At 37.9% G+C, this 19396-nt stretch overlaps 1 protein-coding gene across 6 annotated transcripts in view; it reads left to right on the top strand.

Moving 5' to 3' along the window:
- Positions 1-19396, top strand: part of phldb2b (pleckstrin homology-like domain, family B, member 2b) — a 53424-nt gene continuing 34028 nt past the window's right edge. For all 6 annotated transcript variants that reach the window (XM_079805803.1, XM_079805802.1, XM_079805801.1 and 3 more), the window contains exons 1-4: positions 1-293; positions 13000-13068; positions 13137-13260; positions 16409-16591. In XM_079805803.1, coding sequence (XP_079661929.1) covers positions 270-293; positions 13000-13068; positions 13137-13260; positions 16409-16591 — 400 coding nt within the window. In that variant the 5' untranslated portion in view covers positions 1-269. The remainder of the gene's footprint in view (positions 294-12999; positions 13069-13136; positions 13261-16408; positions 16592-19396) is intronic.

The following is a 19396-nucleotide window of genomic DNA, read 5'->3' as shown; positions in this document are numbered from 1 at the left end:
ACAGCACAGCGGAGTCGCCGCTGGCCAAGAGCGACAGGACAGCGCCTTTCAGTCACCAAAGAACCACAGGACTTGTTTGATTTCTTTGGAAATTAAAATATTTGGATCAGATTGTTTCAACAGGACAGTTATCAATAGCCTAACTTTCGGCGGAGATTTGGAGTTCTCAAAGAAGGGGCTATCTTTTCTGTTTGTCATTTGGAAGAGCGCAGGGTATTTGGGGAAGAGCGCTGGCTGCGCACCTTCAGTCTTTGCAGTTGCCATTCAAGATGACAGACATCGTTTCGGCAATGGTGAGACTTTTTATCATTTACACAAACCTTGAAGCAAACCTTTATGTAATAAAAGCTGTCATTTATTTATTTATTTTAAGTTGAATTACTCCAAATAATCGCTCACTGTCTCTGTCTATGGTTAATAGGGTGATTATTTGGGGACATTTACATAAAATATAAGAAGATGAAACTTCTTGAAGTCTATATATTATCCATCTATGTCAACATGATTGTTGAATGTTTGCTGTTATTGCAGTGACTGTGACAGTGACGTCTAATGAAATGATCTGACTGGTTCGTAATGACAAAAACTATAGGCTACACTGAACAAATGGTAATCTAAAAATGTTAACATCGAAGTAAAAAATAAATAATATTGCTGAATCAACTATAGGCTAAAAACAATCATTTATACCAGCAAAATTCATTTTTGTGTTAAATCAAATAAAACAGCCATTTGAGGAAACTATTTTACATTGTATTTTCATATCATGAATGTAAAAAAAAGTCTCTCAGCTGTCCTGATGTGTTCACTTATGACCTATTCTATCACTTTCATTTCCACCATAAACCTTTAAAGAAATTGTCAGAAAAAAATGGCTTGGAGTGATGTAATGACAGCAATAAAAAAAGTATATAGGCTACTGTACATGTAAATATCAAATTAATTTAAAATATAATTTAATTAAGTTTCCCTGACGTAAGAATCACTCAGTATCTGTTTGCTTGTCTAATGGTTAAATAAATACTAAATATGACTGGTAATGTTTATTTTGGCCACAGTCTCTATTTAACTTAATCTACGATCAACTCTTGGCACAAGCCATTGGCATGTTTTGTCTGTTAAATTCATCAGAGAGATTAGCATCATATAAACATTAAACACCAGAGACAATGATAGCCCACTTTTGAGACAACCTGAAGAAGAAAAAAAACAGGGAAGAACTTGTGCCATGAGGGGATTTCATTGTCTCAGACAAAAAATAATCAATCAAATTGAACTGAACTGAACAAACAATTGAAGGTTTGTACTGAGCATATGATACTACAATAGTGTTAGAACCCTCAAACCAGATGTTATGGTTGTAAAAACATGGTCTATGACACTCAGCATACAATTGTTATGAGTTACATGCAAGAGCAGCAATTATTCCATGAGTCACTGCGAGAGGATGAAAAGATTTCCAACGTGCAGACAGACACAGAGAGTGATGCTAGATGCTATAAGTGAACCAGATGCTATGGTTGTGAAAACATTGGACCTGTCACTCAGCACTTTTACAATTGGCTCAGGTGTGTTAACCTGTGGTCCAGCTGACTCACAGAGCTCTCACTGGCAGACAGGTGTGAAATCATTGTTGAGTGTATAGTGCAGATGTTACAAAGACAGTAATTGCATGTGATGAGTGATGCTTCTGTTATCAGTTGCGACAAGAAAAAAAACTCTGCTTGCAGTCTAAAAGACCTCAGAGTCAGGTGAATCACTATGAACCATATACTCTTGGTTCCAAAACAAGGTTTTCACACAATGCCATAGAAAAAAACACTTTGGGTTCCTCAAAGAACCTTTCTGAACAATTCTTAAACTACTATTTCTGTTTAGAGAGTTTCAGCTTCGAATGTCTACTTTCTGGAGATATGCATCACTTTGGCATTTGTTATACACAAAGTAACTTATATACACTAAATTACTCTGGGACCATTTCTGCCTGGATTTGGCCTACCCAAATTGAAAAGCTTCCCATACTCACATACACTGTAAAAAAAAATGCAGGTCTCCAATTGAACATTTTCTAGTGACTGATCACATCTACATTTTTCAGTTGGCCAAATTGAATTTCTGTGAATTTATGCAATTTAAATCACAGAAATTCAATTTGGCCAACTAAAGAAATTAGATGTGATCAGTCACTAGAAAATTTTCTATTGGAGACCCAATTTTTTTTTAACAGTGAACAGTGGTCTAAATACAACATTTTGGTGTAATTTTACAGGAAACTCTTTGAAGTTACATAAAACACTGCTAAAAGTGATACACATTTAAGTATATGTTGTCTGAGCTGTAATAACCCCCCAAAAAGAGGTGATTTTAGATTTTTTTTTTTGGGTTATAAATTCATTTTTGAAAGTCTATAACTCAGGCCCTGTGTGCTCTAGCACCCTGCAGACAGTTTTGGCTGTTTCCACTAGATTGCTAGGCTGGATGCCAGCCGAACTTAGCCCCGTCCACAACATTTTTACTCGGGCAGTTCGGTCTGGACTTGATCGGTAGAGAAGTAATTATGCCCAAACAGAAACTGTTCGGACCAATGAAATTGTCAGGGCGGGCTTTAGACGATGATGGAAAGATGATCAACAGGAACGTAATCATCTACGTCATCAAAGGCGCTTGGGTTGAGTTTGTTCTAATCCTAAACGGAGAACTTGTTCGTATATGCATTCACCTTTACTATTTCTCTCAGAAATGATGATCGTGTTGGTAAGTAAACTCTGTGTATCCTTTTTTTTTACAACACCGGCAAAGATCGTTTACACTCATATTTTTCTTCTAACGTTAGGCTACTTATGCTGCCTTCACGTGCTATCGGAAATGTGATGATTCCGACTTCTGAAGTCGTGATTACGAGCGCATTGCATTCAAGTTTCAAAATGTGAGGGCGTTCATGTGCAATGTTTACCTAGGAAACTCGTATTTACGATAATTCCGAGAGCACGAGAAGGCAGCATTATTCCAGCGTGCGTGCAGGTTACAGGGTTGCCAAGTTTTTACAACAAAACCCGCCCAATTGCTAACGTTCCTCAAAACTAGCCAAAAACAAGCCCAATAGCTTTCCAGGGGGGGTTCTCCGGGAAAAAAGGTATTTGGGGGGTAAAATATGTGTTATTTTGGCAGGGCTGGCAGCTAAAAAATCGCATTCCTGGGTATATCACATAATTGGGGTCGCTTCAACCCGCGGACTTGGCAACACAGTGCAGTTTGAGTTCTGTTGACATTTGATAACTAACGTTATGCGTCGCTCCGTTGCTCTGATTGGTTGTAGGTCTATCCAATTGAGGTCTTTCCTGGTTCGGTTGAAACACGCCCCATAATCACAGCCCAACGGAGCAGTATCAGACTCATATTCTGACTAGAATTGAGTATGACGACGTCAGGCTACTAGATTGCAGCAAATACTGGAAAAAATGTCTGTGTCATGTATGCAAGATTTCTTAAAATAGATCTGAATGGAGGAATATAAATTTTTTTATGTAATTTAACTTAATCACTGCATTAATTGAAAATAATGGTAAAAAAAATGGTAAATGGACTGCATTTATTTAACACTTTTAACAGACCAATGACCATCCAAAGCGCTTTACACATTGCCTGACATTCACCCATTCACACACCGACAGCGGTGTCAGCCATGCAAGGCGCCATCCAGCTCATCGGGAGCAGGGTTAGGTGTCTTGCTCATGGACACCTCGACACTTGGTCAGGTGGAACCGGGGATTGAACCACCAACCTTCCGGTTTGTAGACAACCTACATGAACCACTGAGCCACTGCCGCCCCAATAATATGAGCTATTTTTTTTCTTTTTATTTGAACTATTTGTATTTATAGAATAAATGGTGGATAATTTAGTAATCTAGCATCAAGACATCCCCTCAAAATACAAAATATTAAAAAATAAATATTATTGAAACAAAAATAGAACATTCATTTCACTATATTCCATGAAGGAGCAGCCTACTGAATTATGGCCATAGTGAGTGTTAAAGTAATGCCAACATTTTCATAAAATAAACAGAAAAAAACATGCAATCGCACAGTATAAAGTGACCTATTAAGGTGGCTTTACATGTAAAAAGCTCTACATATGATGGTAATTTCTTAAAAGAAATCTGTGCTTGAGAGGAACTGTTAGAATAATATTACGTAAGCTTTTGCAGCCTAATGTGGATTTCCTTTACGGTTCTTATCCCTGCAGCCAGATGCAGCTGCAACAACATTCCGCACTCTTTCATTTGTTAACTTTGGAATTTAGGGATAATGACTTAAAAGGTCTTAATATGTTTTTTCAGACAATTTTCAAAATCTTGCATTCTAATGGTGCAGGCGAATCTTTAATTCAGTTCCTCAAGTCGTTTATTAAAAAACAAAGTCACGTCTGTGAGTCACGTTCGCCCTCTCGCCACAAACTGTTCCAAACTGCTGTCGTAATTACAGTCTTTATAGCTAACTATTGTTATTTTTAAACACAACAGCATTAATGTCACCCTCCTTATGCAACATGATGATTTTCAGAGGCCTGATAGTCAGTGAAAGACTAGAAGGGGAGGAAACTCAGAACAGAGAGTGGTTTGTCTACCTAAAAGATCTTGCATCATTGAGTGTGTCCAGGAGAAGCAAGGGGGCTGCTTTAACCCTTGGTTAATGAGCTGCATGCCACGAAGGGAATCCCATATTAAGCTGAGGTCCAGGCACAATGAGATCATTGTGACATATGACAGACTGGACTAAATAAGCAGCGCTGCTTTGTCACCTTTGAGAGATCAGATGAGCTTTCTATGCTGATATTTTTAAAGATGTGAGTGTGTAACCTTTAATTAAAAGATAATGACCCCTGATAAAGAGGTAAGCATGTCATGGCATCTCTTTAGCATGACACTATAAATTCAGAGCCAGCACAAAGCCTGCATTCATGCGGTTTCTTGTATCTAAAGCTATGTTCAGAATGAATATATACAGTGGTGGTCAGAATTATTGGCACCCCTAGTAAATATGATCTAAGATGGCTGTAAAAAATAAATCTGCATTGTTTATCCTTTTGATCTATTATTAAAAAAAAAAAAAAATCACAAAAACCTAACCTTTAATTGAAAGTTGGGGGAAAATCACATTATGAAATAAATGTTTTTCTCCAAAACACGTTGGCCACAATTATTGGCACCCCTAGAATTTTTTTATGAGTAAAATATCTCTGAAGTGTATTCCCATTAATATTTATTTTTTTAGCACACCAGGGTGACTAGGAACATGAAATTGTCTAACTATGACTTCTTGTTTCAGAGGAGTATAAATATGAGGAAACACAAAGGCCAAATTCCCTTAATCATCCATCAGTTCTGATGTGCAGCTAAAGATTGTTGAGCTTCTCAAAATAGAAAGTGGCTGTAGGGAAATAGCTAAAGCATTGAAAATTCCCATTTCCATCATCAGGGCAATAATTAAGAAGTTCCAATCAACTAAAGATGTTACAATTCTGCCTGGAAGAGGACATGTGTCTATATCGTCCTAATACACGGCGAGGAGGAAAGTTTGAGTGGCTAAAGACTCTCCAAGGATCATAGATGGAGAATCGCAGAGATTAGTTGAGTCTTGGGGTCAGAAAACCTTAAAAATAATAATAATAATAATAATTCAAACAACCTCCTACATCACCACATGTTGTTTGGGAGGGATTCAAGAAAAATCCTTCTTGCTCATCCAGAAACAAACTCCAGCATATTCAGCAGTCAGACACGACTGGAAATTCAAAAGGGACATGGTTCCATGGTCAGATGAAACTAAAACAAGAGCTTTTTGGCAGAAAACCCACCAGATGGGTTTGGTGCAAACATGGATAAAAAGTACCCCATGTCCACGGTTAAAAATACAGCTGGATCTTTAATGTTGTGGGCCTATTTTTTTGCTGGAGGCCCTGGACATCTTGTTCAGATACATGGTATCATGGATTCTAGCAGATACCAACAGATAAAAAAATCAAAACCTGACGGCCTCTGCTAGAAATCTTATAATGGGCCGTGGTTGGCCCATTATAAGATCTTCCATCAGGAAAACAATCCAAAATAAACATCAAAATCGACACACAAATGTGTCACTGAGCACAAAATGAAGCTTCTGCCATAACCATCCCAGTTCCCTGACCTGAACCCTATAAAAAATGAGTGGGGTGAACTGAAGAGAAGAAGCACCAACATGGAGCTGGGAATCTGAAGGATCTGGAGAGATTCTGTATGAAGGAATGGTCTCTGATCTCTTCTCAGGTGTTCTCCAAACTCATCCGGCATTATGAGAGGACTCAAGAGCTGTTATCTTGGGAAAAGGATGTTGCAAAAAGTATTTAATAAAAGGGTGCCAATAATTATGGCCAACGTGTTTTGGAGAAAAACATTTATTTCATAATGTGATCAACCCCCCAGTTTCAATTATTTTACTTCAATGAAAGATTTGATTTTTGCAAAAAAATTTAATGAAAAGATCAAAAGGATAAACAATGCAATTTATTTTTTACAGCCATCTTTGATTGTATTCATCGGGGGTGACAATAATTCTGACCACCACTGTATAAATATCCCTTCATTTATTCTCTGCTAAAGTTATAATCATAACTTTAGACGTTGATTCAGTAAACCGCACTCTAGATTCACATTGAATCTAAAAATGTACTACTTCTTTTTGAACAATTCATTAAATGAACAGGCTTACGAGAGTCATTTGTTCAGGAATCAGATCACACTGGTTGCACTGTTTTTCATTCACTAACTGGCTCACGAGAGTCATTTGTTCATGAATCGTAGGGTTGCAAAGTTTCCAGAAACTTTCAAGATTTTTTGGCAACTTTTGGAAATTTACCGGAAGTTTTCAGCCCCTTTGCAACCCTAACTGGACGTAATGTACATTTTCGATTGACTCATTTGTCCATGAACAGTTTTTGCGTTTAGTCTGTGAAGACAACTCCACGAGACAACTTTTTTGGGTTCTTCTAATGCATAAACCTCTTGGAACCTTTATTTTTAAGAGTACAGTGATGAATGAACTACAAATCATTTCGGACACAATCTTTTAACAACTCTTTTTGTACTTTTTTGTTGTTGATTGGACTGCCAAAGATAAAGCCATTTTATAACTGGACCCCATTGGCATGTGATGAGGTCATGTGATAACAATGTAACATGATAATGTTTGAAACTTTTATTAAAGCAATAAGCCTCAAGAAGCTATGGTTTACAGTGAATTTAGAACAGCTACGGGGCGTTGTTAGGCACAGCGTGGAGAGGAGTGCCTAAAACCCCCTTAGCTATTCTAAATTCAATGTAAACCCTGGCTCCACAGGCTTATTGCTTTAATAAAAGGGTTAGTCCATAGTTATTTTAATGAGGTAGCAGGTGTATGTTTGGAAATTTACAACGGCTTCGAACACAGCTCAACCAATCAGAATCAAGGAGTGAAACTATCCATTTAATAATGTGCTATAATGCCAACAATTTGTAATTTTGAATAGCGGTGCCATAGAAGAACCATTTCAGGTCCCCCAAAGTGCATTTCAGTGAATAGCTCTTAAAGAAGCATTGTTTCATAGGGTGAATAACAATTTAGTAATCTGAAGAACATTTAGTGCAATGGAAAGGATACATGGATGTTAAAGGTTCTTCATGGAACCATCAATGTCAACAAAGAACTTTTAAGAGTGCCAGTATACAGTAAATAGTATTCCATTCTGAACATATAGCCCCTACAGAGCAAAAAGATGAACTCAGACATCATAACCAAGATCGACAAACGCATTTGGAAATGACCTGGAAAGCGACTGTGTTTCTGCCAGAGATCTTGTTAGATCTGATGAGGGAATGGAATGAAAACAGGGGGAGGCTGATAGACCGTTTCCCTTTTTAAATCTCCCACCCGTCCGCCGAAACGCTAAACTAGTGTGTGGCTGTCACCACCCATCCTGCAGCTCTGGGTGAGACTTTGAAAAAGCACGATCCCTCTTTGATCGTCCCATGTGCGTTACAGCTGAGCCGATGGAGTATTCGGGAATGTCCTCCCACATCATGTCTTGCGTAAAGCCAAATGACTCAAAAAGCCCTTTGTGTCAAATTTTGGCCTTGCCTGCTCCTTCTGTTTCTTCATAGATCTGACGTCTCAATGGTCTCGTAACACTTCTGTCTTTCTCTCCACAGTCTTATCTTTCATCCTGTGGCTCATAAAACAAATGTTGTTTTCAAATTAACACGCTCCCCCTTTTCCTTCCCCCATTTGATTTCTTTCCTGCATGTTAATAACCCACCGCAGTCTTTATGAAAGATCTGGCTTCTTTGTTTGCTGTAGATGTCTGAACATGCCTGAACATTGCAGCTTTTACCTGCATCTAGAGGTTTTGATGATTAAAGCCATAGTCAGGGTCACCTAACAAAGATCCGCCAGTGTGTAAACAGCAAACCTGCCCTTATCGCCCCACAGCTGCCCACATCTATAATCCTAAGAGCTGATTGGACGGAGAGGTGCTAGAGAGGAATGTAGCTGGTATTTTCATCCCGGGGTGACATACCTAAGTAGCTCTCAAAAGCAAAACACTGGGACATTCCTGCAGGAACACGCCTGTCTACCTGTCTGGAAAGAGGGCAAAGAAAGTTGAGGAAGGGGTTTATGGTTCATGTGCAGTTGTTGTTGAACTATAAAGTAGGATGTGTTATTGTCAAGTGCCCCCTTGGGATGTGGCCAAACGTGAACTTAGGGTCTTAAAGGTCTTAAGTAACTTAAAGTTGACCTTTTTCAAGAGAATGAACCTTAGTTTGAAAGCAGTAATATTTAATCTCTGTTTACTTTAAAGCTGCTGTCCGTAACTTATTTTATGTTCAAGATTTACAAAAATTATATCATGAGAATGTACAACATGAATCCATTTTCCAAACCGTGTTTTTGTCTTACCCTGAATCATTATGGTACACTTATAATACGTTTTTATATTGGGATTATTTCAGACCGGACTGGTAAGAACCGCTGCGGAGGAGCACAGTCCCTGCGTGACTCGCCATAGACATAAACAGAGAGAAGTAGCTCCGGCTGCAATGTTCTTCCGCAAGACGCATGCAGTTCTGTTTATTAACCGCTAGAGCGCAAAAGGTTATGGACTGCAGCTTTAAATCAAGAGAGAGTTTATAGTACAAATAATCTTATCAACATACATACACGACAGTTCACTACTGAAAAAGAAATTAATACTTTTATACAGCAAGGATTCATTAAAAATTGTGACAGTAAAGACATTTATAACGTTACAAAATATTTCTATTTACAAAAAATGCTGTTGAATCCTGAAAAAAATATATAATGGTTTCCGCAAATGTGTTTTCAACATTGATAATAATAATAAATGTTTATTGTGCACCAAATCAGCATATTAGAATGATTTCTGAAGGATCATGTGACACTGTAGATGTCTGATGAAAGTTACAGCATTTTGAAATACTGAGACAGAAAGATAAATGCAGATAGCAAGATATAAAATAAATGCAGGGTTAAGTATAAGAGACTTGACAAAAACAATATAAAAATCTCACCGACCCCTAACTTTGAACAGTATACCTACGCATGCCTAAAAAGTTTTACACATTTCTTATTCCTTGCATGTTTGTTTGTTAGTTAAATATTTGATTGAGGCAAATGTAAATGTCTATTTTATAAAATAGCTTTATTAGTGGGCTAAATAAAAAAAGGGGTGTGTAAACTTACTAGCAAAACAGTATTGCTAACATAATAAACAGAAGTAGTATAGAAGCATGGTTGTAGGTGCAATCTGATTGGACCCTGGCATGTGGATTGTAAATGAGGGTGTTTAAACAGCAGTGACCTCATTCAGGAAGTCAGTATTGTATCTGAGGAAACGGGAACAGCGTGAGGCAGTAATGATCAGATGTTCCTCTCAGGCTGAGTGGGAATTGCACATCAAACAGAGCATGGCAAGAATGGTTGTTTTCAGGTCTGGAGAAACCAAAAAAAAATTCATAATGCAGTCTAGCAGCATTTGGCATCTGCAACCACTTGATTTGATATTTTGTTTTTAATGCGTTGAAATTATTACATTAAGTGCATCTTAAGTGTCATATACTTGTTGGGCATCTGTAGACATGCATGTATGTGTGGGTGAGTAGGGTTAGCTGCAATGTCCTGTACCCCTCTCTATGGTAACTGCAACTCTATGGCAAGGCAAGGGCCATTCCTCACTACATCTCCAGTGGCATGGTATGCCAAACACTCCCAATGACTCGTGGGAAATAGTAGACATGGAACATTCCTGCTTTTTCCTCCCACTCTCTTTTATGCCCCTTTGGAATTGTTTTCACACACATTCCAACCTATTACGTGTGGTGGCTGGATTAGAGAGTGTGAGTATGTTCACTCTGATGTTTATGGCCCTCAGGGACTGTTTGTGAGTGTCTATGTGGTATCTATCTTGTTACTGGAGTGCCATTAAACATAATAGCTTTTTCCATACCTGGATACACTCAATGGTGTTTAAACTAGAACTGAAAGATAACCAGCAACTGTTTGTTAATGTAGGCTTCACGTTATCTAAACCACCAAATTATTTAAGTATAATTCCGTAAACATCATACAGAATTAATGGATGAACCAAATATTGCCATATTTACTTACCTTCATGCTTTTCCAAAGCTGTATTTTATTATTCCTTCCATAGAACACAAACAAATTCTATTTTCCATATAAATGAAATTTAAAGGTCGCCAGGCACTTTTGAGCTCTAAAAAAGAAAAAAAGGGCACAATATAAAAATATGAATACAAATATATAAATCTATAAAGTACTCATGAACTATATTCCAAGTCGTATGAATCCATGAAGTCCATATTCACAGAAAAAAAAAATTCCCTTCCACCAGAACTGTAAAATCATATTCACATTTACTTCATATTCAGATTTTGCATTGGTTATCACATGGAATATAGAAGGGATTGTTGGGTCAGTTTGGGTTTTCTAATGAAATTGATACTTGATAACTTTACATACACTACAATTCAAATGTTTTTTTTAAGAGATTAATACTTTTATTCAGCAGACACATTCAATTGTTTGACAGTGACAGTAAAGACATTTTTGTTAAATATTTCTATTTCATAAAATGCTGTTCTTTTGATCTTTCTATTCAATTAAAGAATCCTGAAAAAAATGTAAAAATAAATATTAAGCTTTAACATTAATAATAATTAATTCTTGAACATAAAATAGAAAAGTCATTTCAAATTGTAATATTTTACAATATTCTTTTTTTTTTTTTACTGTATTTTTGATCAATGTGCATAAGAGACTTCCTTCAACAAATCTTACAAAAATCTTAAAGCAGCACTAGGTAGGTTTTGCTCTCGGGGTCCCCCTACAGTTGGGAAACAGTATTGTCCTCTACTACTGTCGTAAACACGGTCATTCTACATCAGGGGATGCATCACACGTGCATTTGTTGACATGATAACTATGATAGCCCTGAACACTGCCGGAGTTCACATGCAGGTGTTCTGCTTGCGTCGCGTGTGAAATGTCTTCATCCCAGGTACAGTGGCATATGTTTCAGCATGTCATATGAATATAATTTCATGGGTTTTATTTTTTTTCAAACGCCAAATGATCGCGATGCTCACGTTTACAAGCCAGCGTCATTATAGTAGCCTAGTCTATTGGTTCCCGTTTTACGGAATCTATATGATACTTCAATTCAATGTTTGAGTGGTAGGTAATAACCATATATCGTCAATATTATAATATCAAGCTACCATAGATGAATCTGCAAATTTGAAAAATCGATTTGCATTATAGCTTGAGGCAAGACAAATAAACAAATATCACAGACATGATCCTAAAATATGATTTTGTACGTCTTATGTATTTACTTGCAAGAATGTAGCCCCTCCTCCTCCAGCTCACGCCAACGAGCAAACGCTGGCCCAATGTTGATCCTCCTCCTGCCTTTAATCCGATCACTTTTTTCGTTTCCTCTTTTTACTTTCCTCCGACAAAACCTTTGCTTTCTTATTTTTCTGTGCTGCTTCGGCCATGACTATAACATTCGGCAAACAAATGATAGTTGGGCTCGCACGTCCGAATTTAAGGAGGTGGTGGTGGAAGTGACGTATATGCCGTAAAGCGGTCGAATTTTGTAGTTCTTTTTTTTTCTCGGGTTTCTACCCGTCACCCGAAGTTTAAAAGTACGATTAAAAACGATACAGACCCCGTCAGGCTATGGCAGACGTGTCATTCAACCTATTGTAAGTCGATGTATCATCACAAGAGTCTTGAAAATATATTATAAAGGTTGAAAAGTTACCTAGTGCTGCTTTAACGACCCCGAACTTTAGAATGGTAGTGTATATAGAAGGAATATAGACCTTTTATGCATATTTGTAGCTTGACAGTGTCTGCATTTTACTTTTATTGTATGGAAAAGTGTAGTATTACCATGAGCTAAACGTGTCTTTGTACTCCACTTAAAAAACAAATAAAGTCTCTAAAGAGGTGGGATTTAAAGGGATAGTTCACCCGAAAACGAAAATTTGTGTAATTTACTCAAACTCATGTTGTTCCCAAACCTGTATGATTTTTTTTCTTCTGTTGAACACAAAATAATATATTTTAAAGAATGTTGGTGACAGACAGTTGATGGTAGCCTTCCATAGTATTTTTACCTACTATGAAAGTCAATGGGGACCATCAACTGTTTGATTATCATCATTCTTTAAAATATATTTTGTGTTCATCAGAAGAAAGAAACTCATTCAGGTTTGGAACAACTTGAGGTTGAGTAAATGATGACAAAATTGTCTTTCATTTTGGGGTGGACTATCCCTTTAAGTCTGTAAAGCCATTGGTGATTATATTCAAAGTTATACAACAAGTATGTGTATGTTTAAACAGATCATCCCTTTGTTCTCCTTGTGTGGTACAGGATAGAGAGCCAAACTGCCCAGCGAGTGTCCATGAACCGGAGTCAGATCAGAGCCTTGGTTCTCCTAAGGTTAGTGGACCATTTGTTCAGCTTTTCTTTGAAGTCAGAACTGTTAATGCTCTAATGCTCTGTTTTAGAGTCCACCACTGGACCTGATTGACACAGGAAAAGGACTGAAGGTACAAACAGCAACCCCTCACCTTGTCAGCCTGGGAAGTGGAAGGCTAAGTGTGGCCATTACTCTGCTACCTCTAAAGGAGGGTATGTGCTTTTTTCGGTCTGATTTGACTTATCTCTCGATCTCCCTCCCTCACACACACACACAACCCCAAATAACCATGAACAATGGCCTGTAAAGAATAGATCTGTAAATAAGACCCTGAGTCTATGTATGCCTTCATGAAAGGATGCATGTGGCTTTTATTGTTAGTGCACTTAGGTTATCATAGGGAAGAGGATAGAACGGTGGGGATTTTCTGATGCAAATATTCCCAAAGCAGGAACAGTCTTATTCAATCTTTACCTTAAAGAAACGCAAGAAGGCAGGAAGACATGCCCACCTGTCTCTGAATACGCACAGGTGTCAGGCTTGTCTTAATGACACACATCTGCAAACATAAAGCTCCCGCTCATTCCTCGCCCCTCTTATCATGGTCACCATGGTAAACGCCGGAATGCAATCCGCAGGAAATGAAGTGTGCAACCTATCAGAATAGACAGGACAAGGAGTCAAGCTGACTTCCTTTCAGTGGGACTGGGTAATAAAGTCACAAGTATTACAGTACCGCCATAGTGCTGGACACACACAAAGACCAATTTAAACTTGCTATTTTAAGCCTGTCTAATTATGTTTTGATATAAAAAGAGCAAATATTTGACCATATCCGTTAGTAATAGACTGTGAAGTGTTGAAGTAAAACTGTATGGGGTGATTTGCGTCATCGGTTGAGCGTGTGAGCCAGCAGAGGTCAGAGAAAAGTGGAAATGTAAAACAAACACACACACACACACACACACACACACACACACACACACACACACACACACACACACACACACACACACACACACACACACACACACACACACACACACACACACACACACACACACACACACACACACACACACACACACACACACACACACACACACACACACACACACACACACACACACACACACACACACACACACACACACACACACACACTTCATTGGAAAAGTAGCTTACATCTCCATGCCAGCAACATGACTCGACTAAAATACGTAATTTAAAATTATAAAGTAAATTGTGTTTTTTAGTAGCCACTGGTGACAGTGCAGAAGATTTTGCATCTGTATACATTGTAGTCAGATATCAATTTGTGAGTGGGCATTATTTACTTACAATTTTAGAGTTCGAACAAGTGTATCCTGCATATGGGAGTAAAATATATATATAATTTAAATCCTTTTGCATTAGCTCATGAAACTTCCTTTTGCATTAACTCATGAAACGTTTCCCAGGGGAATGCAAAAGATTTTTTTTTTTAAAGAATTTATCACACTGTCCCCTTATAAGGGGCTCCCATAATATGCACTTGAGGTTTGTAGGATTTAGATTAGGTTTGAGTCGATTTACTGACTGTTGTTTCATGACAGTATAATAAAAATACACATTTACGAAATATTACATATTTACATATTTATTTTTTATTGTAAGAAATTGTTAAATGGTATTCTAAAAAACTAATATAATAAATAAATTTTACAAAATTTTTATTGGTTATTGTTTAAAGGTGCTCTAAGCGATGTCACGTTTTTTAGGCCAAAACATTTTGTCACATACAGCAAACATCTCCTCGCTATCCGCTAGCTGCCTGTCCCCTGAACACACTGTAAAAAAAAAAGCGGTCTCTGTAGTCCGCCTAAGCTCCACAAACTGCAACAAAAACAAACGTGGGCAGTCTGGTCCACGAAGCACAACATACAGTGCCCCAGCCAATAGCCGACAAGAGTGATTTCCACCTTCCAAATCATTCTTGTCGGCTATTGGCTGGAGCACTGTTTGTTGTTCTTTATATTGAGGTGACAGTGACAAAACTTTGTAAGGTGCCGTTTACACTACACCATTTTCAACTAAAAAGTGAAAACTTTTTATGCCTTTTAGCCGTTCATTTACACAACAACAGCGTATTGTCGGCCTGAAAAGAAACTTTTGAAAACAGGATTCAAAGTACAAGTTTTTGAAACCAATACCTTTATTGTCTCCATGTAAACTACAAAAAACACAATTTTGTGAAAACGGTGACATCATGCGTATTATGCGTTTAGTTGCGTAGTGTTTCTTTACAAAGTGACATTGCCATCTACTGGCCTGGCATCATGCACTCTTAAAAATAAAGGTTCCATGAAGAACTTTTATTATCCAAAGAACCATTGTACAAAAGGTTCTTTGTAGCGCAGAGAGGTTCTTTAGACTATAAAATGGTTAGAAAAAATGGTTCTTTAAAGGGTTACTTCAGTGATTTAGCATTAAGCTTTATATTTAAACTTGGTCATTTATGCAGTAGAAATGTGGAATTATCTTTGAATTAGGTGCCTTCTAGACTGAGAAAAGACAGAAAATGAAAACTCCCAGAATGCACTTGCTTTGCTGCCCTACGAGGCCACTCCAGTCCGTACACCATCGTTTTGATCTTCATAGTAATACAATCATTTCGTTCAGTTGGAGAATAAACACTACAATTAAAAACTGAACATGTCTTTTCAATAAAGTGCAAGTGAGCCGAACGAAAGTCACGGCACAGACGAAGTAGTGTCAGATTTCATTCATCGAAGAGCTGAGGTAACGTTAAGCGCCAGTCTGGCACGTTTTCTGATCGCATATGGAAGCTAAACTATACCAGCAATTCATTGAAAAGTTGAAACACTCACTTTGCTCTGCATCGCCCCATTATGAATGTCCGTGCGGCCGTCTGTGTCTTACATTCTGTGCGTGAGATCTCTCCCCTATGGGCGGGTTGATAACATGCAGAACAGCTCCATCTAGTGGCTGTAGTCTTTAGCCTCTGGCCAAAAAATCCTCCAATGACGCAAAATGGCGATATTTGCATCATCAGAGGATTTTTTCCAGAAATAAAATGCATAATTATCTCGTCTCAGGGGGATATGAGGTGGGAAAGTACCATAATTTGAATATACTACCGGGTTTCTACTGATAGAAAGCCTAATGCTAAATCACTGAAGTTACCCTTTAAAGAACCTTTCACAAAACGGTTCTTCAGGGAACCAAAAATGGTTCTTCTATGGCATCGCTGTGAAAACCCTTTTTGGTTCTTCCTGGCATCTTTATTTTTAAGGGTGTAATACAGCGTTTTTAGGAATTTTCACAGATCTGTGTGGATTTAATAGATTTTTATTGCAGGAGTGACACGCATAGGCCGTGACGATGCCCCTGTACCTCAGGACATCACTATTGAGGGTCCCGGCATTGAAGCAGAACACTGCAGGATAGAGAACAGAGGAGGGGTCGTCACTCTTGACCCATGCGGACACCTGTGTTCGCTCGATGGAGTCCCAGTTACCAGACACACACAACTCACGCAAGGTAACCACAGCAGAATTATAACTGCAGCACTTCAGTGCATTCGAAAAAAAGTGCACGCAACTTGTTTGTTTGCTTTGGAGAACACAGTGTCTGAGTAAATGAAAAGGGGAAGAGGTTTATGACCTGGGAATGAAGCGTGTTATTTATTGGAAATGCGTGATGTGTCTATCCAGCAGGGTTTTGGTTTTGGACGTCACTCAGAGTTTAATTGGTGTGGTTTTGGATCTTTTCTTAATGGGACGCTGTGACTCAGAACTTCCAGAAGCGTTAGCGTGAGCTACTGAGCTCAGCTTTTAAACCCAAGGTTGTATTTTCCCATAATTCCTGCATTCTTTAGCCTCACCGAGTTCCTCAACAAATGATCCATCATACTCTATGCTTATTTTCTTTCACATCTCAGTGAGAGCGAGTCAGATAAACATTTACTAGACTTATTCTGACAATCTTCAGTCGTGAAAAGCAAATATTGACAGCATTGCGAGATACGTCCTCGACTTCTGTCTTTGTTTCTGTTGGAGGGAATGTCAACAGGCACGAATGTGATGCAAATGAAGACAAATTTATTTTTGACCAGTAGAGAGACCAGTTGTGGAGGAACTCATATACATCTGCATTGCAACTTAACATGCAAGTTAAAAGGATGCTCTGCTGTCAATGAGAAAAAGTAGCATATTTGAGGCTAACCTCCCCTAACTCTAAAGGCTTTGAGCACAGAAGCTATAGGGCTGGTAATAATCAGCAGAGCTCAGTTAGAGGTCTATTCCACCTCCACCACTCACTGTGACGCCTCGCCCCCCCGGCCAATTGCAAAGCTTCATTTAATTGGCAAATTCTTTGATTTGTGTCAGACTCAATCTATTATTAGACCGTTCCAGACTATGTGAGTGCTGGGTAGTTATCTAATCCTGACTAAGGTGTCTGGTATGTAAACAGCAGAAACCCTATTATTGAAAACAGACCGCTGAGTGCATGATTTTTATGTCTTACTTTTAAAAGTATAAAAGTAAGAAATACACTTTGTAGAAAAAGCAGGTTGATTTATTTTAAAATGTCATACTTGTTATCATTCATATGCTCAAGAACAGTTTTTGTGTTGTAGCTACCTTTCTAGAAAGTGTCTCATCACTATCTTCTTTAGCTTGCACACTGGTTGTATGGCATTATTTTCTAAAAACATATGTTTTTATGAAAAGTGATATAACAAATTACAATGTAGGGATAGTTCACCCAAAAATGAAAATTCTGTCATCATTTAGTCACCCTCAAGTTGTCCCAAACCTGTATGAATTTCTTTCTTCTGCTGAACACAAAGGAAGATATTTGGAAGAATGTTTGTAACCAAGCAAAACTCGGCAGCCATTTACTACCATAGTATTTCCCCCCCACTATGGTAGTCAATGGCTTTCCCACTAGTCAATGGTAGTCATATGTCAACTTGGGGGTGAGTAAATGATGACAGAATTTTCTATCCCTTAAAATGTGTGTCTTGTATTCAAATAATATATTTTTTTATTAATAATTCCAACCTGATCTCCTGGGGACATTTTTTATTACTATACTATAATATTACTATATTATGAGGAGGCGATTTCATGATGTGAATCGTACGAAAACATATGATTTTTAGGAAAAATTTAAGCACGAAGGTCCACTAACCCTAAAATACCTTTCACTGAGAAGTACGAAGATCGTACAAAAACTTACAAATGAGATCATATGAATTCATACGAACTATAGCCACCAATTCGCCAAAGTGTAAAATAGTAACAAATTGCCATGACATTATGCTGAAAATTACAATAATGTTATTTCAGAAACAATATATGATTAATTTATAGTTAATTTACATTTATCTTACGGTATAAATAGGTCTTTATACAGTTCATGATAGATGCATTTTTAGAAAGGGGGTTCCTCATTGTGGGGATTCTTTTTAAAGTTTAAAAAGTTTGAAAAAAAAAAAAAACTCTTTTATACATGGCCTACACCATACATTTTGTGCAATTGACTTGAGCCAGACTGAAATCAGTTTGGTCATTGTCTACAGTTCACCATCATGACTGATGAAGGCTGGGAATTGTGTGCTGACATCCCCATGATGATGTGGAGAGGTCAGAAAACTAAACAAGATTATGTTCAATCTTGTGCAAGAGGAACAATTGATTTCTGTTTTAGTCAGAGTTGCACAAATTATTACTCAACAGACAAATCCTGCAGAGGGAAGGAAAAATGTCTTGGAGAAAGTGCAGAAAATGTTTGATAAACGTTTTTTCATTCTATAATTTAGATTTTATATTGTGTTCCTTCTCTAAACATTCCATCAGGTAACTTTATCTCTGAGGAGCTAGACAAAGAAAATGGAGGGGGTGGGGTTGAGTCACCCCTTTCACTAACATTTCAAGTGTTTGCTTTAACAAACAGAACAAATTTCGAGATTACCACGTTATGCATCGTAGAAACACTAGCTTTGACTTACTTTCAAATGCGAGATAAAACTTCAGGGAAATAGCTGAACTTCCCTCCTATGTTGTACTTGAGTATGTAAAGAGCACCACCCCTTTAGGTTGGGTTTGGAGCGTTTGCTTTATTCTCGCTGAGTGACCTCAGGAGAGGAGGAAAGTGAAGCGGTCGCGTGAGAGGCGCGCGCGTTTGTCACAGTGAAACCCACGCGGGTCATGGCTTTCGGCGTGAAACACTAATTGACTGCAGAACTCGCTCATTGTAACTTCCTGAAAGGTTTGTTTTCGTTTCTTATTTATCGTTTCTTCCAACAAATTGATTAGCTATGTGGTTTAGACTTTTACC

Source organism: Gobio gobio (genome assembly GCF_949357685.1).
Source record: "Gobio gobio genome assembly, chromosome: 23".
NCBI lineage: Eukaryota > Metazoa > Chordata > Actinopteri > Cypriniformes > Gobionidae > Gobio > Gobio gobio.
The sequence above is the reverse complement of the archived record's forward strand: the minus strand, read 5'-3'. Positions and strand labels throughout refer to the sequence as shown.